The 26,401-nt window shown below is 38.3% G+C and overlaps 1 protein-coding gene across 3 annotated transcripts in view; it reads right to left on the reverse strand.

Moving 5' to 3' along the window:
- Nucleotides 1-24,463, reverse strand: part of Ros1 (ROS proto-oncogene 1, receptor tyrosine kinase) — a 96,417-nt gene extending 71,954 nt beyond the window's left edge. For 2 of the 3 annotated variants that reach the window (XM_042686249.1, XM_042686179.1), the window contains exons 1-8: nt 24,341-24,463; nt 17,427-17,471; nt 16,193-16,252; nt 12,826-12,852; nt 9,955-10,015; nt 6,129-6,277; nt 4,960-5,098; nt 149-350 (exon numbers count right to left, since the gene is read on the reverse strand). In XM_042686249.1, coding sequence (XP_042542183.1) covers nt 149-350; nt 4,960-5,098; nt 6,129-6,277; nt 9,955-10,015; nt 12,826-12,852; nt 16,193-16,252; nt 17,427-17,471; nt 24,341-24,463 — 806 coding nt within the window. The remainder of the gene's footprint in view (nt 1-148; nt 351-4,959; nt 5,099-6,128; nt 6,278-9,954; nt 10,016-12,825; nt 12,853-16,192; nt 16,253-17,426; nt 17,472-24,340) is intronic. The other variant, XM_042686110.1, reaches the window with a different exon arrangement.
- Nucleotides 24,464-26,401: the final 1,938 nt, after the last annotated feature.

Consider the following 26,401-nt stretch of genomic DNA (forward strand, 5'->3'; position numbering starts at 1 on the left):
GAAATAAACTTCAACTTTGACTCAACAGCACAGTCAGTGACATTGATCAAGATATATTTAGTCTACTTTTCAGCTACATTTCTTCAACACTTGACTTGCCTTCAGTCATGCTAACTGCAATTCTCTGTGTGCCACTTTAAATTCTTACCTGTATGTGGTGTTTGGGAGAGTAGAATAAAACTGGAAACTAGTTCTCTGTGTCCCTGAGTCTAATTTTTGATTTTTGCTAATCAGCCTTAAATTATAACCCAAAATAGGTCCACCTGGGAATTGAGGTGGAGCCCAACTGACTTCCACAGTATCAGGACTTGAACTTTCTATGTTGTTAATGAAAGGAGCCGTTTCAGGAACTGGAAGAGACAAGGATGATATAGTGAGCATAAAAATGTACATGTTTTATGATCCAAGAACAGAATAGAAAAAAAAGGACCTGATTTTTAAAGAGCTGACTGCAGCAATAATGCTTTTATTAATATATAAAACATTTGAAAATACACTGGGGCACAATAAATTATACAGGACACTAGGCATTTACATACAGTGAGACCAAAACAGAAGTGGAACACTAAAGTGCAATGCTTATGTACATCTGGTCATATAAAATAATATTTATCAAAAGGAACTCTAGGAAATGGAAACAAGATAGGTTTTTCTTTGTTGCTGTTTTTCTTTACTTTGCTTTTTGTCTTCTTTGTTTGTTTATCTGTCTTTGGAAAGGTAAAAGTTACACAAAAATGGTGGGACAAAGGATGAACAAAAGCAGCAGTGGTACCCACCAGACATCACGTTGAAATGAACTTATACAACGTGTGGATGGGGATGGGGAAAGAGTAAGGGAAGGGGTGACATTATCCAAAAAGAAACGTACTCATTACCTGACTTACGTAACTGTACCACTTTGTACACTTGTCACTTGTACCACTTTATAATAACAATAAGGTGGTAAAAAGTCATATGCCCGGTCTTAAAATACTCCATTTATGTACTAACATTATCCAAAAGACTTTTTGAAATGTTATTTTCCTCATTTCTAGTTCATGAAATTACTTTCTGAAATGAAATGTTGAAGTAGACAAATAGAATAAATATTCTACACCCAGACTTGTCAGAAATCTCTAGAAATCTAAATGAATTCAATCGTGGGATGGAAGCAGGTAGAGAAGAAGAGAAGCTGAGCAATGAGTCAATAATTAACATGAATTGAGAAAGGCAGGACCTGGGGCCTTTTCACTCACTGTGCAGTGGCCTGACTGGTTGCGGCTGGAGATGTGGGTTCAGATAAGCTGGAATTCGACTAGACAGGTCTCCTTCCCTCCTGTTACCACCAGCTCTGATGACCCAGGCTCCACCTTTCTTACTAGCCCCACCACTAAAGTCCCTGGGAATCCAGCCTTGACTGAGCTTCAGTGGCACTTGACCCTCAGAAAGTTTGAAAGGAGCATGAATTAAATGATGAAGCATTTACTGACTCATTCTATGTGCTACGTGCCACCAAAGTGGCACAGAATAAAAAGGCAAACAAATGATCTAACAGCTGGGCTTCTATGCAGTCGTCTACCTACTTTCCATACCTCGGCCACCTAAAACCACATGCTTGAATTCTCTCTTCATAGAAAAAAGAAAGGCATTCATGTCACTCTGTCCTTGACTAGCCTTTTCTCCTAGTGAATACTTGTGGCAAATGTTCTATATTGCTGGTGGCCATGGAGCTGGCAGAAATAAGACAGTTCAGCCCTCACACTGGATGTCTCAGAAAGGCCTTGTTTGGGGGGGAGGGTCGGTCATGGGGCTTGAACTCTGGGCCTGCACACTGTCACCAAGGCTAGCACTCTACCAACTGAGCCACAGAGCCACTTCCAGCTTTTTCTGCTCATGTGGTGCTGAGGAATCGAACCCAGGGCCTTATGCATGTGATGCAAGCACTCTACCACTGAGCCACATTCCCAGTCCCTCAGAAAGGCCTCCTAATCAGTCTCTCCCTTTTCTCTGATACAATCTCTCCCAAACTCTCAGATGTGTGACAAATATAAACATCTTTTCATTACAACTCAGCTCTGTGTACTGCGTCACTTTTGGGAACAGAAGAGGAGAAGCCACATTCCACGGAATTAGAAAGTCATCAAAAACACATTAGAAGCAAGATACTGGAGTCTCATGCCTGTAATCCTAGCTACTCAGGAGGCTGAGATTTGAGGATCATGGTTTGAAACCAACCTGGACAGGAAAGGCCATGAGACTCTTACTTCCAATTAACCACCAGAAAACCTGAAGTGACACTATGGCCCAAAGTGGTAGATCACTAGCCTTGAGTGAAAGAGCTCAGCAACAGTGTCCAGGCCCAGAGTTCAAGCCCTACAAGCAAACAAACAAAAACAAAACACTATACACATTAGGATTACACTCAGACAAGATCTGCTCCACTTCAAACAACTTAAAACACCACCTACATGGCAAGATGCAACAATTGTTCAAATGTCTCTAATGTAACTTCTACATTTATATTTTAGATCTCTCTAATCGATCCTAAGTTTCAAATTCATAAATTAACTGTGTCCTTGGCACCTTTAGTTATCTGATAAGCATCTCAAATTTTACTTGGCTAAAAAAGATCTTTTTTAAAAAAAATTTCTGCCTAGCAAATTTCTGCCTACATCTCAATAAATGCCAACATTTGGATATTCAGACTGAAAATTTAAGTTTTCAAGGTAGATCTTTTATCCTCTTCACCAAATCCATCCTGCAATCCCATTAGCCATGTCCTCAAAATACACATCAAAGCTTTATACCTCCTCCACCATGATCATCATAACCAGAGCTACTGCTATCACTTGCTTGGACTCCTAACTGCCCCCATGTTTGCCTTGGGCCCAGTCCTAGACTATCTGTTCTCTACTCAACAGCTACACTAAAATTCAAACTATCTGAGCCACCTTGTTATTTAAGATGTTAGGCCATTGTTGCAGGTATGGCTGGTGAAGATCTTTTCCTAGTCTGTTGGCTGCCTTTATAGTTTGGTGACCATGTTCTCTGTTGCACAGAAACTCTTTACTTTGATACAATCACATTTGTCAGGTCTCTCCTATTTGCTGTGCCCCTGGGAGTATCTTCAAAAAGTTTCTGCCAATGGCTGGGAATGTGGCTCAGTGGTAGAGTGCTTGCGTAGCATGCATGAAGCCCCAGGTTCGATTCCTCTATACTACATACACAGAAGAAGCTGGAAGTGGCACCACAGTACAAGTGGTAGAGTGCTAGCCTTGAGCAAAAGAAGCTCAAGGACAGTGCTCAGGCCCTGAGTTCAAGCCCCAAGACTGGCAAAAAAAAAAAAAAAAAAAGGTTCTGCCTATGCCAGTAATTTCTAAATAATTTTGTTGATTATGAAAAATAAAAAATAAAGTATCTGAGCCAGTCCTTTTCCTGATTATAACTCTCCATGCATAGAATAATATGCATGCTGCCATGCATAGAATAAAATCTTCACCTTGACATCACAAACATTGTGGCTATATATTACAGGGTCTCTTGGCTATTGTCATATCTCAACTCCTCCTCTTCACCTAGCTCACTTCCTTCTTCCTGGAAAACTCCTTCCAAAGATATTTTCATATCATCTTTTCTGAACAGAGAGGCCTTTCCCACCAGTCTTCCATATGAGATAGGTCTCCTCCTCAAGCATTCTTTATCACTTTTCCTGCTTAGCACTAACACCTATGTGAAATTATACCTCATTGGTTAATGACATGTTTCCTTATTCCTCATGCCATATCTCCCCATGAATCTATTGTAAATACTCGTGTGTCTTACCCAGCCCTAGATTTCCCCATAGAGAAAGATAACTAGCTACCTATGCTGTCAGTAGCTTTTGCACCATGATTCTCTTCTAAGGGAAGTAGTAAGTCAGATGTCTTAAAAGAAAGGTTGGTCCCCAATCCACAAGAAGCCAGCACTGTCTGATCAGCAGAATTAAGCTTTCTCTTAGCCAGGTGCTGGTGGCTCACACCTGTAATCCTAGCTACTCAGGATCCTGGCTGAGATCTGAGGATCACAGTTCAAAGCCAGCCCAGGTAGGAAAGTCTGTGAGATTTTTATTTCCAATAAACCACCAGAAAACCAGAAGTGGTGCTGTGGCTCAAGTGGTAGAGCGCTCGCCTTGAGCTGAAGAGCTCAAGGAAAGCTCTCAGGCCCAGAGTTCAAGCCCCACAGCAGACCAAAAAAAAAAAAAAAAAAGAATTAAGCTGTCTCTAAAGAGCATTGCTAGTTCTCAAGACAAAAACGGAGATTAGGAAGTTAGCAAATTCATCTCAGTTTTGTTCATGCTAAGTCATATTATCCAACATAATCTTCATCAGAGATAATGGTGGTAGTCTGCATTTATCTATAGGCTCTCACAATTTTTTCTTTCATTAGTTTTGAACTTGGACTAGTAAAGATGTTATTTATTGCCTCTCACAACCCCAAACAAATACTTGTACTTAATCTTTGGTCTGCCTATCTACCCTCAAAATAAAGCTCCGAGAATGTCAGGAATTTAGTTTCTAGAACAATGTCTGGTACACAATAGCTGCTTAAGGAATACTTGTAGACTAAGTGAGGAAAACAACCAAGTTTCCAAGAAAAAGGTAAGTAAGGAGCCAAATATTTTCACAGATTTCATTGCTACACAGCCAAAGAAGTTCATAGCCTAGGTAAGAAAAAGTCTAAAATTTGCCTCAACAAATGAATATAAAATCATCCACTATCACCTCTTGGCAACTCGCACCTGAGTCACTACAATGGCCTCCTCCCAGATTTCCCTGTTTCTGCCCACACCCCAGAGTTCCTTCTCTATACAGCAGCCAGAACGACCCTGTAACTTACTAAGAGGCTCACAGCAGATTTATTTCCTTATTTAAAACAAAAACAAACTAAACCAGAGCTGAGAAATACTATTCTTATTTCATAAACAATGTATGCATGCCATACCTCCATAAGGATGAGTCCTGTAGCTGGGACTTGGGGGAGAATAAAGCTGAAGCTGGGCTGTGAAGATCCAAACCACTCGGAAAATGTACTCAGTGAAGGGATGTAGGGATTCCACCATGTATGAGAGCTTGGACACAGTCTAGATCCATGAGAAATTAATTATCAGCCTTTACTGAATCACTCCAACACATTGGAACAGAAGAACACAGATTAATTTGCAAAAGATGGATGGACTTTTGAAGACTGAGCCATCAAGATCCCACCACACAAGGTAATATAGAACTATCCAGAAATCAGTCTGCAGAACTCACCCAGAAATTCTCTCCTTCCTCAAATTAGTGAAATTAAGGATTCAATTATTTGGCACTTAAAATTTTACTTAAAATTTGACACACTAATATACTTGGTGTCTTAGAACTATTTTAAATTCTAATCTTGCTCATATTTTCCTAAAACTGATCTTCTGGAAAAACTACCCTAACACAGTACTTCTAAACTAGAATAAAACCCTGTGAGAATCTTCTTCCTGCCCTCCATCCACATAAAGTCACTGTGGGAAGGGGACAGGTAATGGTGAATGAGATGAATGATCATGTGATTTTGTACTGAAAGAATTGAGGTGCGGCTAATAATATATTTTCCTAATAATATTTGACAATTGACTCCAGCTAATTGAAACTTCAGAAATCTAAATCTTCTATAAGGGAGGACACTGTTGTTATATGTAATATAAATAATTCAGTCTTTGTTTAAATAGAAAGGCAACTTTGTTAGCCGGACATTGGTGGCTCCTGCTTATACTCCTAGCTACTCAGGAGGCTGAGATCTGAAGATCACGGTTCAAAGCTAGCCTTGGCAGGAAAGTCCGTGAGACTCTTAGCTCCAAATAATCACCAAAAACCAGAAGTGGTGCTGTGGCTCAAGTGGAAGAGAGCTCGCCTTGAGCTGAAGAGCTCAGGGACAATGCTCGGGCCTAGAGTTCAGGCCCCATGACAAAAGAAAGAAAGAAAGAAAGAAAGAAAGAAAGAAAGAAAGAAAGAAAGAAAGAAAGAAAGAAAGAAAGAAAGAAAGAAAGAAAGAAAGAAAGAAAGAAAGAAAGAAAGAAAGAAAGAAAGAGGGAGGGAGGCAGGGAGGGAGGGAGGAAGGGAAGGGCAGGCAACTTTGCATACCTCTGTGTAAGTCCAGCTGCCTGGAAGTTGTGCATATTTCCATTGAATGATATATTTTACTCCAGAGATGTTAGCAGGTTTCCATCGCAGTGCCACACTATGGCTTCCAATGGAAGATGCAAACGGTGCTGAAGGAAGTTCTGTGTCTTCTGGAGAGGAAACAATATCTCACTTACCACACACTCCTGTTCAACAGAACAGGATGGAGTGTGCCCTCTTGACCCGGGGCCCTGTGCATTCATTCTCCTACTGTAGTAACTCACCTGCATAGTAAACAGAAGCACATATTGGAGGCAGACTTTTTCTTTTCTTTTTATAGACAGGTAGTGTGGAAGGTGCTGAGACCGTTTATCTTAGGGAACCACTTTCTTTTTTTTTTTTGGTCGGTCATGGGGCTTGAACTCTGGGCCTGAGCTCTACCACTTGGTGCTTCAGCACCACTTCCGGTTTTCTGGTGGTTTATTGGAGATAAGAGTTTCACGGACTTTCCTGCCCAGGCTGGCTTTGAATGGTGATCCTCAGATCTCAGCCAGAATCCTGAGTAGCTAGGATTACAGGCGTGAGTCACCAGCGCCTGGCTGACAGGGCATCATTTTTTTTACATGCAAGGGAAGCAGATGCCAAAAGCATGTCTGTGGCATAGAAAAATCATCCATCATCCCAAAAGTATTTTGAAATTTTATACTGTAATTCTACTATCACTGCTCTTCTTTTCAACAATTTATTTGGTATATGTACAAAACTACTGCGTTATCAACTGCAGTACATCTACAATGACAGCTGAAGAAAGTTGAGGCTTAGAGTGACTGCAATAATTATTGTAGCACTGCAATTATCCTGAAAATGTCTTCAAATTCCAAACATCAAAAGCCAAAGAAACACCATTATTGTCTTAATGCAAAAGACTCTGTACTCTGCTCTTTTGTATTACAAAATATGTCGTGACTTCTAAACATTAGAGACATGATCATTTGTGGTATATGTTTATTGGGTGCTATTTGCTGGATACAGTATTAATTAAATACACTGGAATAAAATTTATCTTATTTCAGCTTTTCTATTTTTCCAAAGATGTTGGGTTGGGAAGGTGGCTCAGTGGTAGAGCGCTTGCCTTGCATGCATGAAGCCCTGGGTTCGATTCCTCAGCCCCACATAAGCAGGAAAAAAGAAAAAAAAAAGCTGGAAGTGGCACTGTGGCTCAAGTGGTAGAGCACTAGCCTTGAGCTGAAGAGCTGAGGGACAGCGCCCAGGCCCAGAGTTCAGGCCCCATGACCAAACCAAAGATGTGATTAATGTAATTCTTACATTTTTTTTTAGATTTAACAGGAAAAAACACTATACTGATTGAGAAAAATGTGGTAGATTTGTTAGGGAGATTAAAATGAATGGTGAAATACAAATCCCTAGGAATTCATTCTTTTACATGAAAACAAATGCAATTCTCATCATTACATATAATGAATTAAAGTCTATACTCTAAAATCCAGGAAAACTAAAGTCATTGTTATCTGAGAGCTCAACCTGCAAAAAAAAAAAAGCCTGACACAATCCTTCTCCATTGAGTTCTGTATTAGCAGTTCATTTGGGACACTGACCACTATATAAAACAAAGCACCTCTACTTTTTTCTATTATTATGATGCATGCTACAGACCTCTGGAAGAGAGGTTCAATATAAAGTTGACAACAGATAAGGAAAGATAACTTGTAGGCATTAGCAATGAGACACATTGAAGGCAGAATAGAAAAACCAGTTTTATAAGCATAAGTAAATGTAAATTTCATAGCTGAACATAGATACATTTCAAAGCTATGGTGATACATATGGAAAATCAGAGCTAAAAGTATATTTATTCTAAAATAAGATAGTTAAATGGAATGAGTTGAATGGAACAAGGTACTTTTGAGACATGGCACATGGTTATGGAAAGGTTCTGTAGCCAGGTGCTTGTGGCTCATTCCTGTCATACTAACTACTCAGGAAAGTGAGATGTGAGGATTTGGGTTCAAAGTCAACTAAGGCAGTAAAGTCCATGAGACTCTTATCTCCAGTCAACCACTGAAAAGCTAAAAGAATAGCTCAAGTGGCAAAGCATTAGCCTTGAGGGGAAAAGAAAAAAAAAGCTCAGGGACAGCACATAGGCCCTGAGTTCAAGCCCCAGAACAAGAGCACACACCCACAAAAAAGGTTCTGCAGTCAAACAGCTGGGTGGCAATAGCAGCTGTATCTCTTATCATCTATCCAACCCCAAGAAAACATGTAAACTTTATGCTTCAATTTTTTAAATTTATTTTTATTGCAAAGGTGATGTACAGAGGGGTTACAGTTACATGGGTCAAGTAATGAGTACATTACTTTTTGAACAGTGTCACTACTTTTCTCCCAATTCAATTTTCTTCTCTGTTGTAATAATAGGATTTATAACTCTGAAGATAAAAGCTGCTTCTTATAAATTAATGGGAACAGTGTCTGACAAAAATTCCTAATAAAAATATCTCTTGTTATTTTAGTGTGTTATTGGCTATTATCATTTCTTACCATGTGGAAAAGGACATGAACAATCTAAAATCTAACATGTAATAAGACAACAGAGCCATAAGTAAATGGGTGAAGTAACAGATGCATTAGTAACAAATGAAGTCTTAGCTCATGTGCAAAATGATTCATTATAAAAACCTAAAGATAAGGTGACATTGTCCAAAAAGAAATGTACTCTTATCTGGGCACCAAGTGCTCATGCATGTAATTCTAGCTACTCAGGAGGCTGAGATCTGAGGATCACAGTTCAAAGGCAGCCCAGGTAGGAAAGGCCATGAAACTCTTATCTCCACTAAGAAAATCAGAAGTGGCTCTGTGGCTCAAGTGGTAGAGAGCTTGCCTTGAGCTGAAAAACAGAGACAGCACCCAGGCCCAGAGTTCAAGCCCCATGACTGACATTAAAAAAAAGAAATCTACTCTTTACCTGACTTATGTAACTCTAATCCCCCTGTACACCACCTTTATAATAACAATAAAGATTTTAAACCCTAAAGATAGGGTCTGTATGCTCCAATGTGCTGGTCCTAGGGTTTGAACTCAATGAACTTTTATGCTTAAGGCTAGTACTCTACCATTTGAAACACAGCACCACTTCCAACTTTTTTGTAGTCAATTGGGTATAAGGCTCATGGATTTTCATGACCAAGTTGGTTTCAAACCATGATCTTCATATCCCAGCCTCCTGAGTAGCTAGGATTACAGGCATGAGCCATTTGCACCTGTCTCCAATGCTTTCATATCTAGACTTAGCACATCTCATTTGTTAGTGGTACATAGACTTTATTCCATAGCTGATGAGAAATTACAATAAAGCATTGATTATACTCATACTCTAAAAGAATTATATAAACAAATTGTTAAGACAATTTTACACTATCCACCTAATATTGCATAGTTACTGGGAAGGGTTGTTGTTTTTCTTTGTCAGTCACAGGACTTGAACTTAGGGCCTGGGCACTGTCCCTTAGTACTTTCAGTCAAGGCTAGCACCCTATCACTTTGAGCCACAACTTTACTTCCAGCTTATTTGGTAGTTAAATGGAGATTCTTATCTCTAATTGTCTCAGGGACTTTCCTTCATGGGCTGGCTTCAAACTGTGATCCTCAGATCTCAGCCTCCTGAGTATCTATGATAACAGGCATGAGCCGCTGGTGCTCAGCTCTCTATAAATATTTTTTTTATTCTACTGAAATGTAGAAGCCAGAATATTTGAAGAGGTTCTTCATTATTCTTTCATAAGAACAAGCCCTGGAGAGGCTTCATTACTGGTTGAGTGTGTTTCCTTACCTAGTACTTGATCTTCATGGGCACCTTCTGCAATGCTACAGCCAACATCACATGACTCTCGCTATGGAAGAAAGACATCATGTGAATCAACGTAGCCTTAGTGCTAACATTGCTGATAGGCTTCCAACTACAACTTGATATTTGAACATCTCTTATGCACGTGTATCTTCATATCTAAAAATCAATTTTTAAAACTTAAGAGTTCCTACTTGTTAATGGGATTTGAAAAAGTATTTCCCTATTTTTGACCATGTTTCACAGATTTTTTTTTTTAAAAAAAAAGGTAGAAGGAAGGGAGGAAGGAAGGAAAGAAGATAGGAAAACAAGGAAGGAAGGAAGGAAAAAAAGACTTGAAGCAAAAGCACACATTGTAAAAAACTATGATCAATTTCCCTGCTTTCCTTCAATTTATAATCGCAATAACTGGGAAAACACACTATGTATTTATTCTCTTAAAACAAAGGTGTAGCTGGCAAATACAAACTTTGATGTTTGTGCACTAAAAAGAAATGGAGCCTGATAAGCTCAGGTTTGCTTAGTTGAGGATTAATTGAAATACATTCATTTAGCCTCAGGATTTTTTTTTTTTTTTTTAGCCTCAGGATTTTTTAACTGAAAGGTTTAATGTACTTTTCACACTCTCTTTGGACATTTTAGTAAACACATATTTAGCACATCCATTAACTGCAAATGGAAGCAAACCAAGTGGTAATTAGAAAGTACGATATAACATGATTTCCCCCCTCTGGAAAGAAAACTGAGGAAGGAAAAAGGAGACACATTGGGAAATACAGATTGTTTGCAAATGTAGCTAGTTCAGACAAATGGAGGAAATTGTGGCTGCTTTTCCTGTATTTTTTTCAGGGAAAACACAGTAAAATTTCCATATCTGGACATTTAAATATTATTTCACGTGGAGGTAAAGGTAGCAATGAGGCTGCCTCACAGCTCCGCTCACCTGACTTCACATGAGGTTACCAAGTATTTCTCAAGTTTGAGTTGCCTGGACAGAATTTCAAAGTGGTTAGATCTTAGAATTGGAGCCAGAAGCCCCTGGAAGGGACATTTATGCAGCGCCTTCCCGATGCTGAGCTGCATTCCCCTGTAGCAGCCAGGTCTCCTCTGCCCAGGGGCTTTTCCAGCCTATGCCTCTGTGTCCATCCTCATTCATTTTCCCCACAGTAACTGCATTCTGTGTGTTCTCCCAGATCTACCCTGGGTTTCCTAGACTGGCATAGATGCTGACAGCCTTTTTTTCCTAGTGTGCATGACACAAGAAGACATATCTATCACTTTCCATATAAATTATCTTATTTTTTCCTAAAGACCATCCATTCATTCATTTAATCCATCACTAATATTTATTAAGTCCCTTTAAGGTGCCAAGCACTATACCACCAGAGATAAAGAAAAAATAGTTATCTCAACCAGAAGAGATGCTTAATTGCCTATTGGCATAAGGGATGTGTTTTCCCCTCAGTTTGAATATCTCCACTCTGCAGAGGAAGTTGCTCTGACTGTTGAAAATATTCCAATGCAATAATTTTGTTCTCTATGAAGTGGAAATTCTTCTTCTTTAGTAATGGATGCTATTTATATTCTGTCCCGTGCAGAATAAGATAGTTCTGTGTTTTTATTTCAAGGGCATTTAAACAGAACTGAAGTGTTAAAGTGAGAAAAAATACGGCTTCTTTGTATCAACTACTATCAAATAAACTTAATTCTGAGGAGATGAAATCAGGACAGATCATTATAGTGATGATGACTGAGTAGAAAAAGATCAAAGACTCCAAGGCTTTTCTTTGCTTCCTTTTGTGGGGGGAAGAAGGAGGATCCAAGATCAGAACTCGAACTCAGTACCTGCTGCTTTTGCTCATTGGCTATCACTCTACCAACTGAGCCACACCTACAACCTCCCCTCTACACAAGGCCTTTCTGAAGAGGAGAAATTTAAGTGTAGGAAAAGAGGGCAGAGAGGACCTTGGAGGAGAGCCAGAGTTATCAGAAAGTCACTTAGTATCAAAGCAGCCAGGGGGAGTGAGCAGGGACCTGTGTTTCAAAATGTTAGAAAAGGATTTTGTTGAATAATGAAGAAATTGAGTTAAAGAGTTTTCTTAATGAAATAGATTTCATGATAGAAAACTTTTGGTTTGGGAAAAGAAAACTCAGATTAGAGTAATACACAGTCAATCTATGCAGCAGCAGGGTTTACATAGGTAGATTCAACCAATTGATGGTCAAAAGTAGTTTTAATTATATCTTGATTAAACATGTACACATACTTTTTTCTTTTCTGTATGCTTCCAAAACAATACAGTATTCATATTGTATTAGATTAGAAGTAATCTAGAGATGACCTACAGTGTGTTGTACTCAGGTTCATTCTAATTACTGCACTTTTTATATAAGGGTCTTGAATATCCAAGGATTTTGGTATTCACAGAGGTTCCTAGAACTAAAGAATGAATGTATATTTCTATATGTAAATATGTGCATACACATGCATGTCCCGATATATTTTTATATTTATTCATTATATATTTATACATATTTAATGTACAAAGTTATATAAAACAACAAATATTTGTACCTACAATGGATGATGCAGTTTTTATGCCCAAAGTAGTATAATATTACCTAGGGAAGGCCTCTGTGTACTTAGATTGACTTCCATTTCTTCATTTTTAATTTTTTCTTTGCGTTTTTCTTTTGTCTGACACCAAGAGTCCAACTCAGTATGTGATGTTTCTGCTTATTGGCTAATGCTCTATCAAGTTAAGTCACACCTTCAATCCTTCTTAATTTAATAATTTTTTAAGGATTACAGGCAAATACATTGGTTTTGATAACATCTTTTTTGTATCAACTCACCTCGCAAATGGCAACATAGGTATCATTCTGCATAGAAAAAAGAAAGTAAAACTTACTTAAAATTCTGAATGTTATAATTTTAATGATACTTAGCTGTATATTTCCTCCAAATTAACTTCTTTCCCCACCATTGAGTTTTACAAAAAAAAAAAGAAAGCTAGCAACAACAATTAAAAAGGAACTCAGAGTTGTATAAACCTGTGTTCAGGCTTTTGTACAAAGAACTCTAAAAATTGTTATGTCACTGAAAAAAATGTCTACTAGAAATTTTTTTTATTGTGAAAATACCATACAGAGGGGTTACAATTATACAGGCAAGGTAATGAGTACATTTCTTATCCAGCATTGTTGCCTCCTCCTTTGTTTCCCCTTCCCATCCCTTCCCATCTTCTCCACCCACCCACCCTGCCCCATTTCCCTCTTCTAGAAATTTTGTGTTTGGTTTTGTTTCTTGTTGGCCATGGAGTCTGGGTTCTGTCCTTTTTTGCTCTAGGCTAGTGCTCTACTACTTTGAGCCACAGTGCTATTTCTGGTTTCTGGTGCTTAATTGGAGATAAAAGTCTCATAGACTTTCCTGCCCACGCTGACTTTGAAGCACGATCCCCAGATCTCAGCCTCCTGAGTAGCTAGGATTACAGGCATGAGTCACCGTCTCCTAGCTATACTAGAAATTTTTGATCAACTAAGGAAGAGTTATCTGTAACAGACCAGACTAAGGAATGGATTTAGAAGAGACTAATTGAAATGAAAACCATTAGTAGCTCTGTCTAGTAAAATCCAGCAGGCTCCTCTGCCCAGATTATTTGTCTGTCATTCACATTTCTTCCTGTATTGTTGCTTAGCAACGAAAGGTATTCTGCACTCTACACTCTGCACTCAGAGATATGTGTGCCCCACTCTGTGGTCAGTACAGGAGATATAATCTGAAAAAAGACTGGAGAGACAAATAACTAGATAAATAACTAATTAAGTGGCAGTTTGTGACAATTATATAGTAAATACTAAGTCCAGCATCAATTTGTGAGCATAAGTAACTCCTCTTACACATGTTCCTAAGAAACACATTAGATGAGAAAAAACTATGAAGACTCTGTCCAGGAGGGTTCAATATCCTTATTTAAAGTTCACTATCATAATTTGACTCATAATTAGGAAGCATCTTAGGATTACTATGATTCAAGTCTCTGTAACCTCCAATGAACAAGCTAAACAAAAGAACTCACTTTTTTTAATCTATCCTTAATTGAAACAGAGCACATATAAACATAGCAGATATACAGAAGTGTACATATCATATTTATTCAGATGTCAAATTTTCATATAACGGTCATAGTCAACAGAACTTTCCAGCCTCCCTTTTCCCCTACTTCCTTATTATTTTCACTCCATCCTGTCCAAGGTGACCATATCCTGAGCCTCATAGCACACACAGTCTGGTATGTATTGGTTTTTTTCTATCTGTGAACCATATGTAAGTGCATTCACTGTGTGCTCTTTGTGAATTTCATTTATTTTGATTTTTTTATTTTTGGCAATAGTAGGGTTTGAACACCATTCCCTTGCTAGGCAGGTGTTCTATCATGTTAGCCATACCTTCAACCCTCATCCTTCTCTATTAGAAAGACATTTTAAAAAATAAGTGCAAAAACTCCTATGTTCTAATTCTTTCAATCCTTTTTGCTTTTGCCAAAATAAATCACATATCATACGTGCGATGAAATATTCAGAGGAACCCACTTTCATATTATAAAATTTTCATCCACGAGGTCAAAATACTTATAACATTTCCAGCATTATCCTTAGGAATGAGGTTCCATTATTATACTGTTACTATTTTTTGTTTGTTTGTTTGTTTTTTGGGTCCGGTCATGGGGCCTGAACTCTGGGCCTGGGAGCTGTCCCTCAGCTCTTCAGCTCAAGGCTAGTGCTCTACCACTTGAGCCACAGCGCCACTTCTGGCTTTTTTTTTTTGCTTATGTGGTGCTAGGGAATTGAACCCAGGGCCTCAGGCATGCAAGGCAAGCACTCTACCACTGAGCCACCTTCCCAGCCCCTAAGTTACTATTGAGGAAAGCAATAAAAGCAATGAGTGAAAAAAAAAAAAAAGCAATGAGTGATATGCCGTAACTATGTTACACATTAAGTGGCCAAGCCAGACTAAATTAAAAATGAGAAATAGAGTATCTGGAATGCATAATGCATATTTTACATGATGTAGAGAAAACCAGGTGTTTGTGATCTCAGGGTTATATTATTACCATGTTCCCCTCAAAGAAACATTGAACATGAACATAACCTGCAGCTTCCTTCCCAAATTTTGGTCTAAGGATCACCAGCATCTCTCTCATCACTGGGAGCTTACTATATGCACAGAATCTCAGGACCCATCCAGGCCTACTGGTCAAAATCTGCATTTTAACAAGACCCTAGATAATCACACATAAAAACATGAGAAGTGCAGAACTAGGAAACTTAAGAAAGCTTCTACTAAGTTCTACTACAAGAACTTTATAGTTGGGGCTGGGAATATGGCCCAATGGTAGAGTGCTTGCCTAGCATGCCTGAAGCCCTGGGTTCCATTCCTCAGTACCACATAAACAGAAAAGGCTGGAAGTGGCACTGTGGCTCAAGTGGTAGAGTGCTAGGCTTGAGCAAAAGAAGCTCAGGGACAGTGCCCAGGCCCTGAGCTCAAGCCCTATGGCTATCAAAAATAATAATAATAACTTTATACTTTGGGAATAATTTGGGCATCTTCAGCTTGCTTAAACATTTATTTGCCTCTTAATGTGTTAATGTTAATCTCAAGTGGTTGTCCATTGATTGTTAATAAATGTGTTCTAGCTTATTGTTTACAACTACAAAAAAAGTAATGCTGTTCTTTTTTCTCTTTACTATATATCACTCAGGCTGCTTGGTTTTCAAGTTGAGAATTAATAGAAATGAAAATAGGAATCGGTTTAGACAAATTTTCTCTGGATGGAAATATCAATATGAAAATTAAAACAAGCTGGGAGCCAGTGGCTCACACCTGTAATCCTAGCAACTCAGGAAGCTGAGATCTGAAGATCACAGTTCAAAGCTAGCCCAAGTAGGAAAGTCCGTGAGACTCTTATCTCCAATTAACCACCAGAAAACTGGAAGTGGTTCAAATTGTGTAGTGCTAGCCTTGAGCTGAAGAGCTGAGGGACAGTGCCCAGGCCCAGAGTTCAAGCCCCACAACCAACAAAAGAAGAAGGAGGAAGAGGAGGAGGAGGAAGAGGAGGAGGAGGAGGAGGAGGAGGAGGAGGAAGAGGAGGGGGAGGGGGGGGAGGAGGGGGAGGAGGAAGAGGAAAGAAAGAAATAAAATTAAAACATAGTTAATACTTACACACATTAAAGTGCAGTTTTCCTGGTCTACAGAGTTCCAAAAATGACATCCTTGGATACACTGCAAAATTAATAACAGAGAAAGCAAGGCAAGGGTGACATTGTTCAAAAAGAGATGTACTCTTTACCTGAATTATGCAACTCACCTTTGTAATAAAAATTAAGGAAAACAATAACACATTGATCAAAATGTAGTATACTCCATAAGGTGACTTTTGAAATTGTAACCTCTTTTGCAACTATTTAATAATAAACTCTTTAAAGAAGCAAACAAACAATGAGGACTGAAGAAATGTGACTTTCTCTTGTCACCTGAAAATGCTTAATAACCACAGTATCACCCGATGATTTAGAAATCAAGATCTTTGGGCTGCCATATCTACAGACAGACCCAAGACACGGTGTGGTTCCCCTCAAGGCAGCTGGGTTGCTAAGAGGCAACACACCCTCAGTGGGCCTGGAAAACAGACAGCACAGGACACATCGTCCACTGGGTAGCTGGCAGCAGATAAAGTCTGGCACAGCATGGCACCAGATATATTTTGGGTCCTCAGGCAATTCTCACACAAGCACACTAAAAGCAGGGTACAACTAGAAGGTGGTATGTCTACCTAATGGGGACATGATGTGAAAAGTCTGCTGCCTACTAGCTACTGGAGACTATACAGCATAATGCTCTCAAAAATAAAACTACAGTAAAACTAAGCAATTTGTCCAAACCCATATCTCAGCTATGTAGTCAAATTCTTAGACTTGAATTCACCTTACGTTTTTTCCGCTTTGAACATACTTTATTTTTTAATGAATTCCATAATTCAGACCTCTCACTATTTTCAGTTGACATTGCTTCATCAAGGATGAGTGAGATTTTAACTTGCCAATTTTCATTCTCATAAAAATTTAAGCATTGGCCAGGAGCCAGTCCATCCTGGCTATAATCCTAGCTACTCAGAAGGCTGAGATTTGAGGATCATAGTTCAACGCCATCCCAGGCAGAAAAAGTCCCCGAGAGACTCATCTCCAAAGAACCACTCACAAGCCGGAAGTGGTGCTGTGGCTCAAATGGTAGAATGCTAGCCTTGAGCACAAAGAGGCTGAGGGACAGCACCTGGGTGCTGAGTTCAAGCTCCACAACTGACAGAAAATGAAACAAACAAACAAAGAAAACCTGAGCATTGTCTCTGAGCAACACAACATACATTGTGAAATTCTTGACAATGGAAGCAATTACTTACTGGTACACTGAGATTCGATGGTGACCCAATATCAAATTGCCTGCCCTGAAATGAAGAAAGAGTGGTAATCATCAGCTTTCAATATTAGGCTCAGTGAAACTACCACAGCTTTTTAAAAATAGTTATTATTAAGGAATTGTACAGAGGAGTTATAATTCCATAAGTCACATAATGAATGCAATTCTTCTTGGGCAATGTCACCACTTCCTTCATTTCCCCCTGGTTTCCCCCTCTTGTCCCTGCCCACAAGTTACATAGTTCATTTTTTACATAATGTATATGTGGGGAGGGAAAGCTTTCTGGAATAGTGTTGCCTCTTTTTGTTCTTTAACTGTCAAATAAAAGCTAGATGTTTTTAACTCATTAAATTTGCCAAGTGTTCCTGGCTCACAACTCTAATCCTAGATACTCAAGAGGCTAATATCTGATGATTGCAGTTCATGCAGCCCACGCAGAAAGTCTGTCTCCAATTAACCAGCAAAAAGCCAGAAGTCGAAGTGTGGCTTATGTAACAGAGCTTCAGCCTTGAGCCAAAAAATCAAGCAAGAATGCAAAGTCTTAAGTTGAAGCCCTAGTACCAGCATATACATAAAAAATGAATAAATAAATAGATATTAAATCTGTCTTGTAATCAGACAAAATGCTGGTATAAATTTATAATGTACACTTAAAATTCAGCAAAAACTGCAAAGGTACAGTGAAAGTGTGGCTACGGAAGAATGATGGAAGGAGTCTCAGACAGAATTAAATAAACCTGTGGACTGCCAGCTAGTCAGCTCAAGCATCTCTTACATTAGAATCGAATTGTTCTGAAGTTTGCTCTCCTTTTTTAATGATTGTTCATTAAAGCAGAAATTAGAAATCCCAAGTACTTCTAGCTAGTACTAGCAGCTCCTAGTACTTCTAGCTAGTGCTGATCAAAGCTTCAAGGTTTGCTGATAGGAACCACTGGATTGGAAAGGCAATCCAGCAAAAGATAAGGTATCTGTCCTTAGCTGAGTCAATACTGCAAGCAAGATATGTTATAAAAGTGACAAAACAAGGAGAGCTATGGAAGTAGTTTAAACATGTGATGTGGCCTCTTAACTACCTGTGCTTTCAAAGGAAAATGGGAGAACATTCCATCACTGAGCTCAAACAATACCTTTCCTTTCCATCCACTTCCCTCTTCACTCTGTCGCCAGTGCCCAGAATAGAATCTATTGGAAACAGTTCAATAATTGTTTGCTGAATTCAAAGTGATCCCCCACTTCAGAGTGTTCTAGAAGTTCCTTGGAGGTATAACCCAATGGCCTACCATTGTTTAGATTAACTTGAAAGGTAATTAGACACAGGTGCCAGTGGCCAAACATAGTCTTGTGTCTCCCTTTATTTAATTTTCCTGTTTGTTAGTTGTGGGGTTTGAACTCAGGGTTTGGGCACTGTCCCTGACCTCTTTTGCTCAAGACTAGAGCTCTACCACTTTGAGCCATAGTGCCCCTTCCGGTTTTTGAGTAGCTAATTGAGACCAGAGTGTCACAGGAACTTTTCTACCCATGCTGGCTTCAAACCGTGATCCTCGGATCTCAGCCACCTGAGTAGATAGGATTACAGGCATAAGCCTTCATTTACTTTTCAAATGAGGTTTTCTAATTCCATTCCCATTTATATTTACATTTTATGCTTTTACTTTGAATAAAAACTACAAATGGTAATATTTTGATTTTAGGAAGAATATATAATTCAGATTAATTTTGCAACCAAACAGGGGCAAAGAGATTGTCTCTGGAGTCAATGCTCTTGTGAATTTGCAATGCCTCTGTTAACCTGCACCAGATTCCTCATTTTCACTTTAGATCTTAGGGGCTCCCTATATAGGGTTTACCTTAGTTCCTTTTGTTCTGATTAACAACCTCCCAGAAAAAGACCCATTCCACATCTCTGACCCTCTTAATCTAATCCCTGCTTCTTGGCACAAGTTTTTCTATCCTACCCACATCAGCCGGAACTAATCCATTCTTTTCTTCCTACCCCAATAGAGGAACAAAGCAAAATGATCTGCATATTTAACCACATATGCTATGCTTGTTCCCACTGTAGAAAGTTAAACTTAGTGTTCTCACCTTAAGCACAAGTAGAGTGCTCTTTAATTTATAAAGTTCCCTGAAGACTTAATTAAATAATTATTAATTATTATAATACAATGCTGGCCCTTAGGAATCTACTCTTAATATTTTCCATAAACGTTTACATACAAATCTGACTAACTATGCAATAATCAGCTCAGGAATAGGTGCAGGGTATAGATCTATCTTCTCTTTCAATTTTGAGATTTAGTAACCCATTGTTTTCTAAAACTCTATCGAAGCCCAACCAACAATAAATGCAAATGACAACTTAGATGTCTGCCATCCATAGATGTTTTAATTTTGCCAATTTGAGAAATAAAATTTTATTCATTTGTAATAATTCTGTGGTTCTTGTAAGGTTAGATATCTATCATATATTTTAAACTCTTAAGATTTCTTCTTGTATAGTGACTTTTTAAGTGATTATTAAGGTTCTAAAACTACATGATTTTATGTATATCAGGTTTTGTAAAATATTATCTTTTTAGTTGTTATTGTTTTGGTTTTATTTTTTTGCCTGTCCTGGGACTTGAACTCCTGGGCCTGGGTGCCATCCCTGAGATGTTTTTGCTTCAGGCTAGCACTCATCACTTGAGCCACAGCTTCGCTTCTGGCTTTTGGGGTTTTTTTTGTAGTTTATTGGAGAAAAGAGTCTCGTGGACTTTCCTGCTTGAGCTGGCTTCAAACTTGAATCTAGATTTATTAATGTCATTTAAGTAGTCTGGATTCTTTGTTGCTGCTGTTTATCAGCATATATTAAGTTGCGCAAGAGAGATTTCATTGTGATATCTCCACTCACGTATATAATGTATTCCAATCCCCCCCTCTATCACTCACCCTTCCCCTTGAATTTTTTTTTTTTTGATCAGTCGTGGGGCCTGAACTCTGGGTCTGGGTGCTGTCCCTCAGCTCTTTAGCTCAAGGATAGCGCTCTGCCACTTGAGCCACAGAGCCACTTCCGGCTTTTTTTTTTCTGTTTATGTGGTGCTGAGGAATCGAACCCAGGGCCTCATGCATGCAAGGAAAGCGCTCTACCACTGAGCCACCTTCCCAGCCCTCTTGAATTCTTTTTTTAAGCAGGCTTTTCAAGGCATTTTAACTCTACGATTATAGAAATATTCACCTTATTTTTTTCTAATACTTTAAATGAGACAAACCTTTTTTCTAAAGCCACTTTATAAAGAAGAAATATTAAAAGTTAAGAAACATGATAGTTATCCAACCTCATGAACATACATGAACACTTAGAATTCAAACAAAATAGGTTAGTTAATGTACAACTAATACATACAGGTGCCACAGAGTAAAATACTCAAACTTAAGCACAGAACTCTGGTAGCCTTTTGTTCGGCAAGCCTCACATTCTTTTGTTGATGAAGAACAATGCTTCACTATCAAGAACCACTCAGGGAAGTAAAAAAATGGCCTTCACAACTGATGTCCATGTTAGAAAGAAAGGCAAAGGAAATACAGTAAGCTGTGAAGCTTCTGTCTTGATCCATGCCTACATTCAGTGGGTCATTCACCTCATTTTTGTCCCTCTAGAACCTGTGTAAGAGGCCCAGATTACAGACCTTCGTTACATTTGATCTCCAGATTGGCAGGCAGTTGCCATTTTATCATCTGCCCCTTTCTCCGTAGGTGGTCAGTGGAAGGCAATTCCACAAAGGAACACACTGTCTGCTTGTCCTGAAATCAAAGAACCCACACAAAAAGAGGAAAAAAAAAGTAATAATAAAAAACCTGGGGCTGGGAATGTGGCTTAATGGTAGAATGCTTGCCTAGCATGCATGAAACCCTGGGTTCCGTTCCTCAGTGCCACACAAACAGAGTAAGCAGGAAATGGCTCTGTGGCTCAAGTGGTAAAATGCTAGCCTTGAGCAAAAGGAGCTCAAGGACAGTGCCTAGGCCCTGAGTTCAACCCCCCAGGACTGGGAAAAAAAAAAAAAAACTAAACTAACATGCAAACTGAATTATTAAAAGCAATGGGGAAAAAAAGCTAAAATGGAGACTGAATTTTTTTATTTTTTATTTATTTATGTTTTGTTGGTTGTAGGGCTTGAACTCTGGGCCTGGGCACTGTCGTTATGCTCTTCAGCTCAAGGTGAGTGCTCAACCACTTGAGCCACAATGCCACTTCCAGTTTTCTGGTGGTTAATTGGCGATAAGAGTCTCACGGACTTTTCTGCCTGAGCTGGCTTCGAACCAGAATCCTCAGATCTCAGCCTCCTGAGTAGCTAGGATTACAGGTGTGAGCCACCAGTGCCCAGCTGAGACTGAATTATTAAAATCAAGGAAAATACATTTCACTAGGAGAAAAATTAACAGATTATAGTGCTGTGCTCATATAATAAAACAGTAAATATATTAAAGATTCTGTTTCCAGAAAGTGTCAAAGTATACAGGAAAACATGTTGTGAAATGAAGATTTCATTTATCGGTAATTGGGAATGTTAGGGAAGGCATAGAAATTGAGGACAAAGGATGAACAAATGCAGCAGTGATACTCACCAGACACTATTTGAAAATAAACTATATAATTTGTGAGTGAGGATGGGAGGGAAAAACTTGGAGAGAGTGAAGAAAGGAGTGACATTGTCCACAAACAAATATACTCTTTCTTTGGGGGGGGGGGGAGGGGAGATGGGAGGGCAGGGATTGCAAGGGGAAACAAAGGAGGAGGCAACAATGCTTAATAAGAAATGTACTCATTAGAAGTACAAGTTGTCATGTCGAAAACGAACTTTGCAACTTTGGTGGGGGGGAGGATTGGGTGGGGAGTGGGGGGAGGCTGGGAAGGGATGTGAAGGGTAAACAAAGGAGGAGGCTGCAATGCTTGATAAGAAATGTACTCATTATCTTGCTCATGTAATTGTAACCCCTCTGTACAGTATGTTCACAAAAAAAGAAAAGAAAAAGAAAAAAAAAAGAAATGTACTCATTAAAGCAACAAAGAAATCATCTTATAAATATGTTAGAAACAATTGCATGAAAGCAAAAACATTTGAATACTTATCTTGGGGTTCATTTCAGCTAATATCAACTTATCTGACCTTTTCTGCTTGTCTCAGCATATACTAGTTATTACAAATAAGGGAAATCTTTGTTGCTTTGTATGTCCCTCCCCCATGGTATAACCCCTGCTTTCACTGTATTTGATGTTGGTATAATTTGTGGAGGGGAAGGGAAAAAGCAAATCGTTTAAATAGGGATACAGGTGGACCCATTGCTACAATGAGATGTACAAATCGTTATAAATCGTTATGTCGAAAAACGAACTTTACAACTTTGGGGGGCGGGGGAGATGGGAAGGGATAGGAAGGGGAAACAAAGGAGGAGGCAACAATGCTTGATAAGAAATGTACTCATTATCTTGCCCATGTAATTGTAACCCCTCTGTATGGTATTTTCACAATAAAAAATGTTTAAAGAAAGAAATGTACTCATTACCTTGCTCATGTAGTTCTAACCCCTCTGTATAGTATTTTCACAATAAAAAAACTTATTAATAAAAAAAGAAATATACTCTTTACCTGACTTATGTAAGTATAACACCTCTATATATCAATTTTACAATAATAAAAAATAAAAATAATAAAATGAAAAGAATGGATATACAACTTTACATAAAGTATTTGAAGAGATAATTAAGAAAAATACTAAATGATAATATAATTGAAGGTTAATAGTGATAGAATTATAGGGTATTTTCCTTTTCTATCTAATCGAGAAAACAAGACATTTTAGGAAAGGAAACATCTAGTAATCCCATGCTTTCTTTTTAAGTTTGGATTACAACTGTAAAAAAAAACAAACCAAAGCAAACTATTGTGTGTCAAAGGCAATGAGATCTTTGGCAAAAAAAAAAAAAAAAATGATATAAACTATTTCTTAAATGATACTAGGAACCAATAATGTGTTATATAAATTTCTGTTTAATATAGCACAGAATTCTATCTTCAATATATTAGCATAATAATGAGCATAAAAATCTGCATACTTTGATACTTTAAAATGTGTGACTATGGCCTAGCATGTATGTATTTCTGCTTCCTTTGTCTTTAAATGGGAAGAGTACATTGCTCCCTAGGTTAGGGTATTTTCTTTTCAAAGTTGAGTTAATGACTGTTTTAAAGACAATAAAAAGATATGATACTATATATATATATATATATATATATATATATATACACACACACACACACATACACACAAAGAAGGAATGACAACCAGAAATGAGAAAGAAAACATGAATTTGAATATCAAAAAACTTATTAGCTAAAATTACAAATGTACTGGTAGAAATAAAAAGTTGCATACAGCTCTTCCTTTGTGGCATCTGCATTGCTTCCTTGGTTCTCTAGTTCCCTATGGTAATCCACCTAATTTAAATATCACTGTTACTCTAAAACTAGAAGGCTTACCATGTGGCCAGACTTATTTTCTATTTCAAGTCAAATAGTAATGGCTCTGTAATAAATTATGGAAGATAGAATATTTTGAAGTGTGCAAGAATAGATTCCACTTAATCCTCCCTTATCAGATCCTCATAGTGCCACCATCCTCCACCACCACCCCTCATCTCCGGAAAATCTATGACTTAATAACAAAGGAAATTAACTTGTATTGTCTTCTGAAACTATTCATTTTTCTACCTTACTTCTGAAAAAAAAAATGCTATCCTTCCTGAGAACCCCTCTCACAAGAAGAGTTCTCACAAAAAGAAAAATGTTCAATGGTCTATGCTACAAATGAAATTCATGTTCTACTTCCTGCAAAGGCAGATAGGAGACCAGTGAGACTTACCAGGTTAGTTACACAGGACTTAAGGCAGTTGTTTAAAACTGTGGACTGTACCACAGAAATCCATATGAAGCCAAGAGTTGTAAAGCTGACAAGTTTCAGGATAAACCAGTGAATGTTCTTCATCACTTCATCAAGGGTCGATTTTCAGATGACTGCGCTTCTGATTTTCTCCATTCTGCTAGATGAATCCCTTAGACTTCATCATTTCAATTGGAGGAGTAACTAGTGAATTTTGTTGGTGCTGTTTTGCACTGTTGGAATGTCTCTGCTCATTGAAATAATATCAAGACTGGCTACCTTAGACCTTTGAATCCTAGATAGCTTGTAATGTTCATATAACAGCTATTTCATAACGTAGCTTCCTTTCTTCTCCCCTAAAGTCACTCACTGACTAAAGCTTAGATGCTAGAAGAGCACTTCACATGGAAAGTAAACAGTGAAAATGCAAATTGTATTTCAGCGAGCGTAACACTTGTACTGTCTGAAACTTAAGTGCTTTGGTAGACCATCCACCACTGTACTTCTTTGAGATTGGCTCAATTATGCAGGAAATTGGGTTCTGACTGTCCATACTTGGTCAATCAGTCATAGTATTACCATAACAAGTTATGAAAAATTAGAATGATATGAAACAAAGCAACAGAAAAGAGAAAACAGAATGCTGTGAAAGCACACACACCTATCCCTATCATATATCTATTTAAATTAAAAAGCAAACCAAGCTAAAATTAATAGACGGATTGTCTGAGGGGGAGTTAGACAAGGAAGTCTGTTAGAGGACTCTCAGAACTTCACTACACATTAACTAAAACACTGCCTTATCACGTCTATTGAGACAGAAACCAGTAGCCATAGAGATGTAAGATATATACAAGTGTAGCTGCCCTGAAAAGGAAATATTATACCGAATTTTCAGTCAATGTTGCATCAAGATAAATGAGGTTAAGCTGAAGTCCAAAACAAAGAATTTGAAATCTACAAAGAACAAAACTGAGTTGCTAAGTAACTACATTTTAGATCGCAGAAGGATAACTCTTTAATGTCAGAGATTTTTGTGATGATATTCTTTTTAATGACAATCTAAAATGTCAAAAAGTTTTGTTTTCTTAAATAAATTATACCAAATACAATTTAATCATTTAGTGAAGTTCTCACTAAAACACATGCACACCCAGTGCTGGTGGCTCACATCTGTAATCCTAGCTACTCAGGTGGCTGATATCTGAGGATTGCAGTTCGAAATCAGCTCAGGAGAAAAGTCCGTGAGACTCTTATCTCCAATTAACCACCAGAAAACCGGAAGTGGCTCAAAGTGGTAGGCACAAGTCTTGATTGAAAAAGCTCAGGGACAGCACCCAGACCTTGAATTCAAACCCCACAATCATCTTCATCATCAACAACAACAACAAAACATGTATGCATGAGGTTTTATTTCATCTTTTGGTAAATTATCTTTTGGTAACTGTTGTCAAGAGGGGTGCCACATAAACATGAATGGATATTAATGCCCAAATGTAATCCCTAATACTTGTTTTCTTGAAAAAAGAATCCCTGTTGTGTGCCAGGTCTTCATGTATTTTTTACATTTTCAGAAATACAGACTGGAAGTATAGCTGAAAGGCTTGAGTGATAAAAGCATCAGCAATGAGCAAGAAAGCCAAGAGATAAAAGCAAGAAAGCCTAGAGCTTGAGCTCATGAGTTCAAGCCTCAGTACTGGCACACCAACAACCACACACACTCACACACACACATACACATTCTTCAAGGAATTTAAGGAATTTGATTATTTTCCTAAAATATACTTTTATACATATGTAGAGCTGTTGCAGTGAAATCTCTTATATTGCAAATGTATGCTAATAAAATGTCTTATTGTAAAAATACTGTACAGAGGGGTAACAGTTACATGAGCAAGGTAATGAGTACATTTCCTATCGTGCATTGTTCCTTCCTCCTTTGCTTTTCCCCTACCATCCCTTCCCTCTCACCTCCCACCTCCACAACTACCTCCCCTCTCCCCCCAGCCCCCACTGAAGTTGTAAAGTTTGTTTTCAATATAG

This window comes from Dipodomys spectabilis, unplaced genomic scaffold (genome assembly GCF_019054845.1).
Source record: "Dipodomys spectabilis isolate Male_0828 unplaced genomic scaffold, ASM1905484v1 ptg000001l, whole genome shotgun sequence".
Lineage (NCBI taxonomy): Eukaryota > Metazoa > Chordata > Mammalia > Rodentia > Heteromyidae > Dipodomys > Dipodomys spectabilis.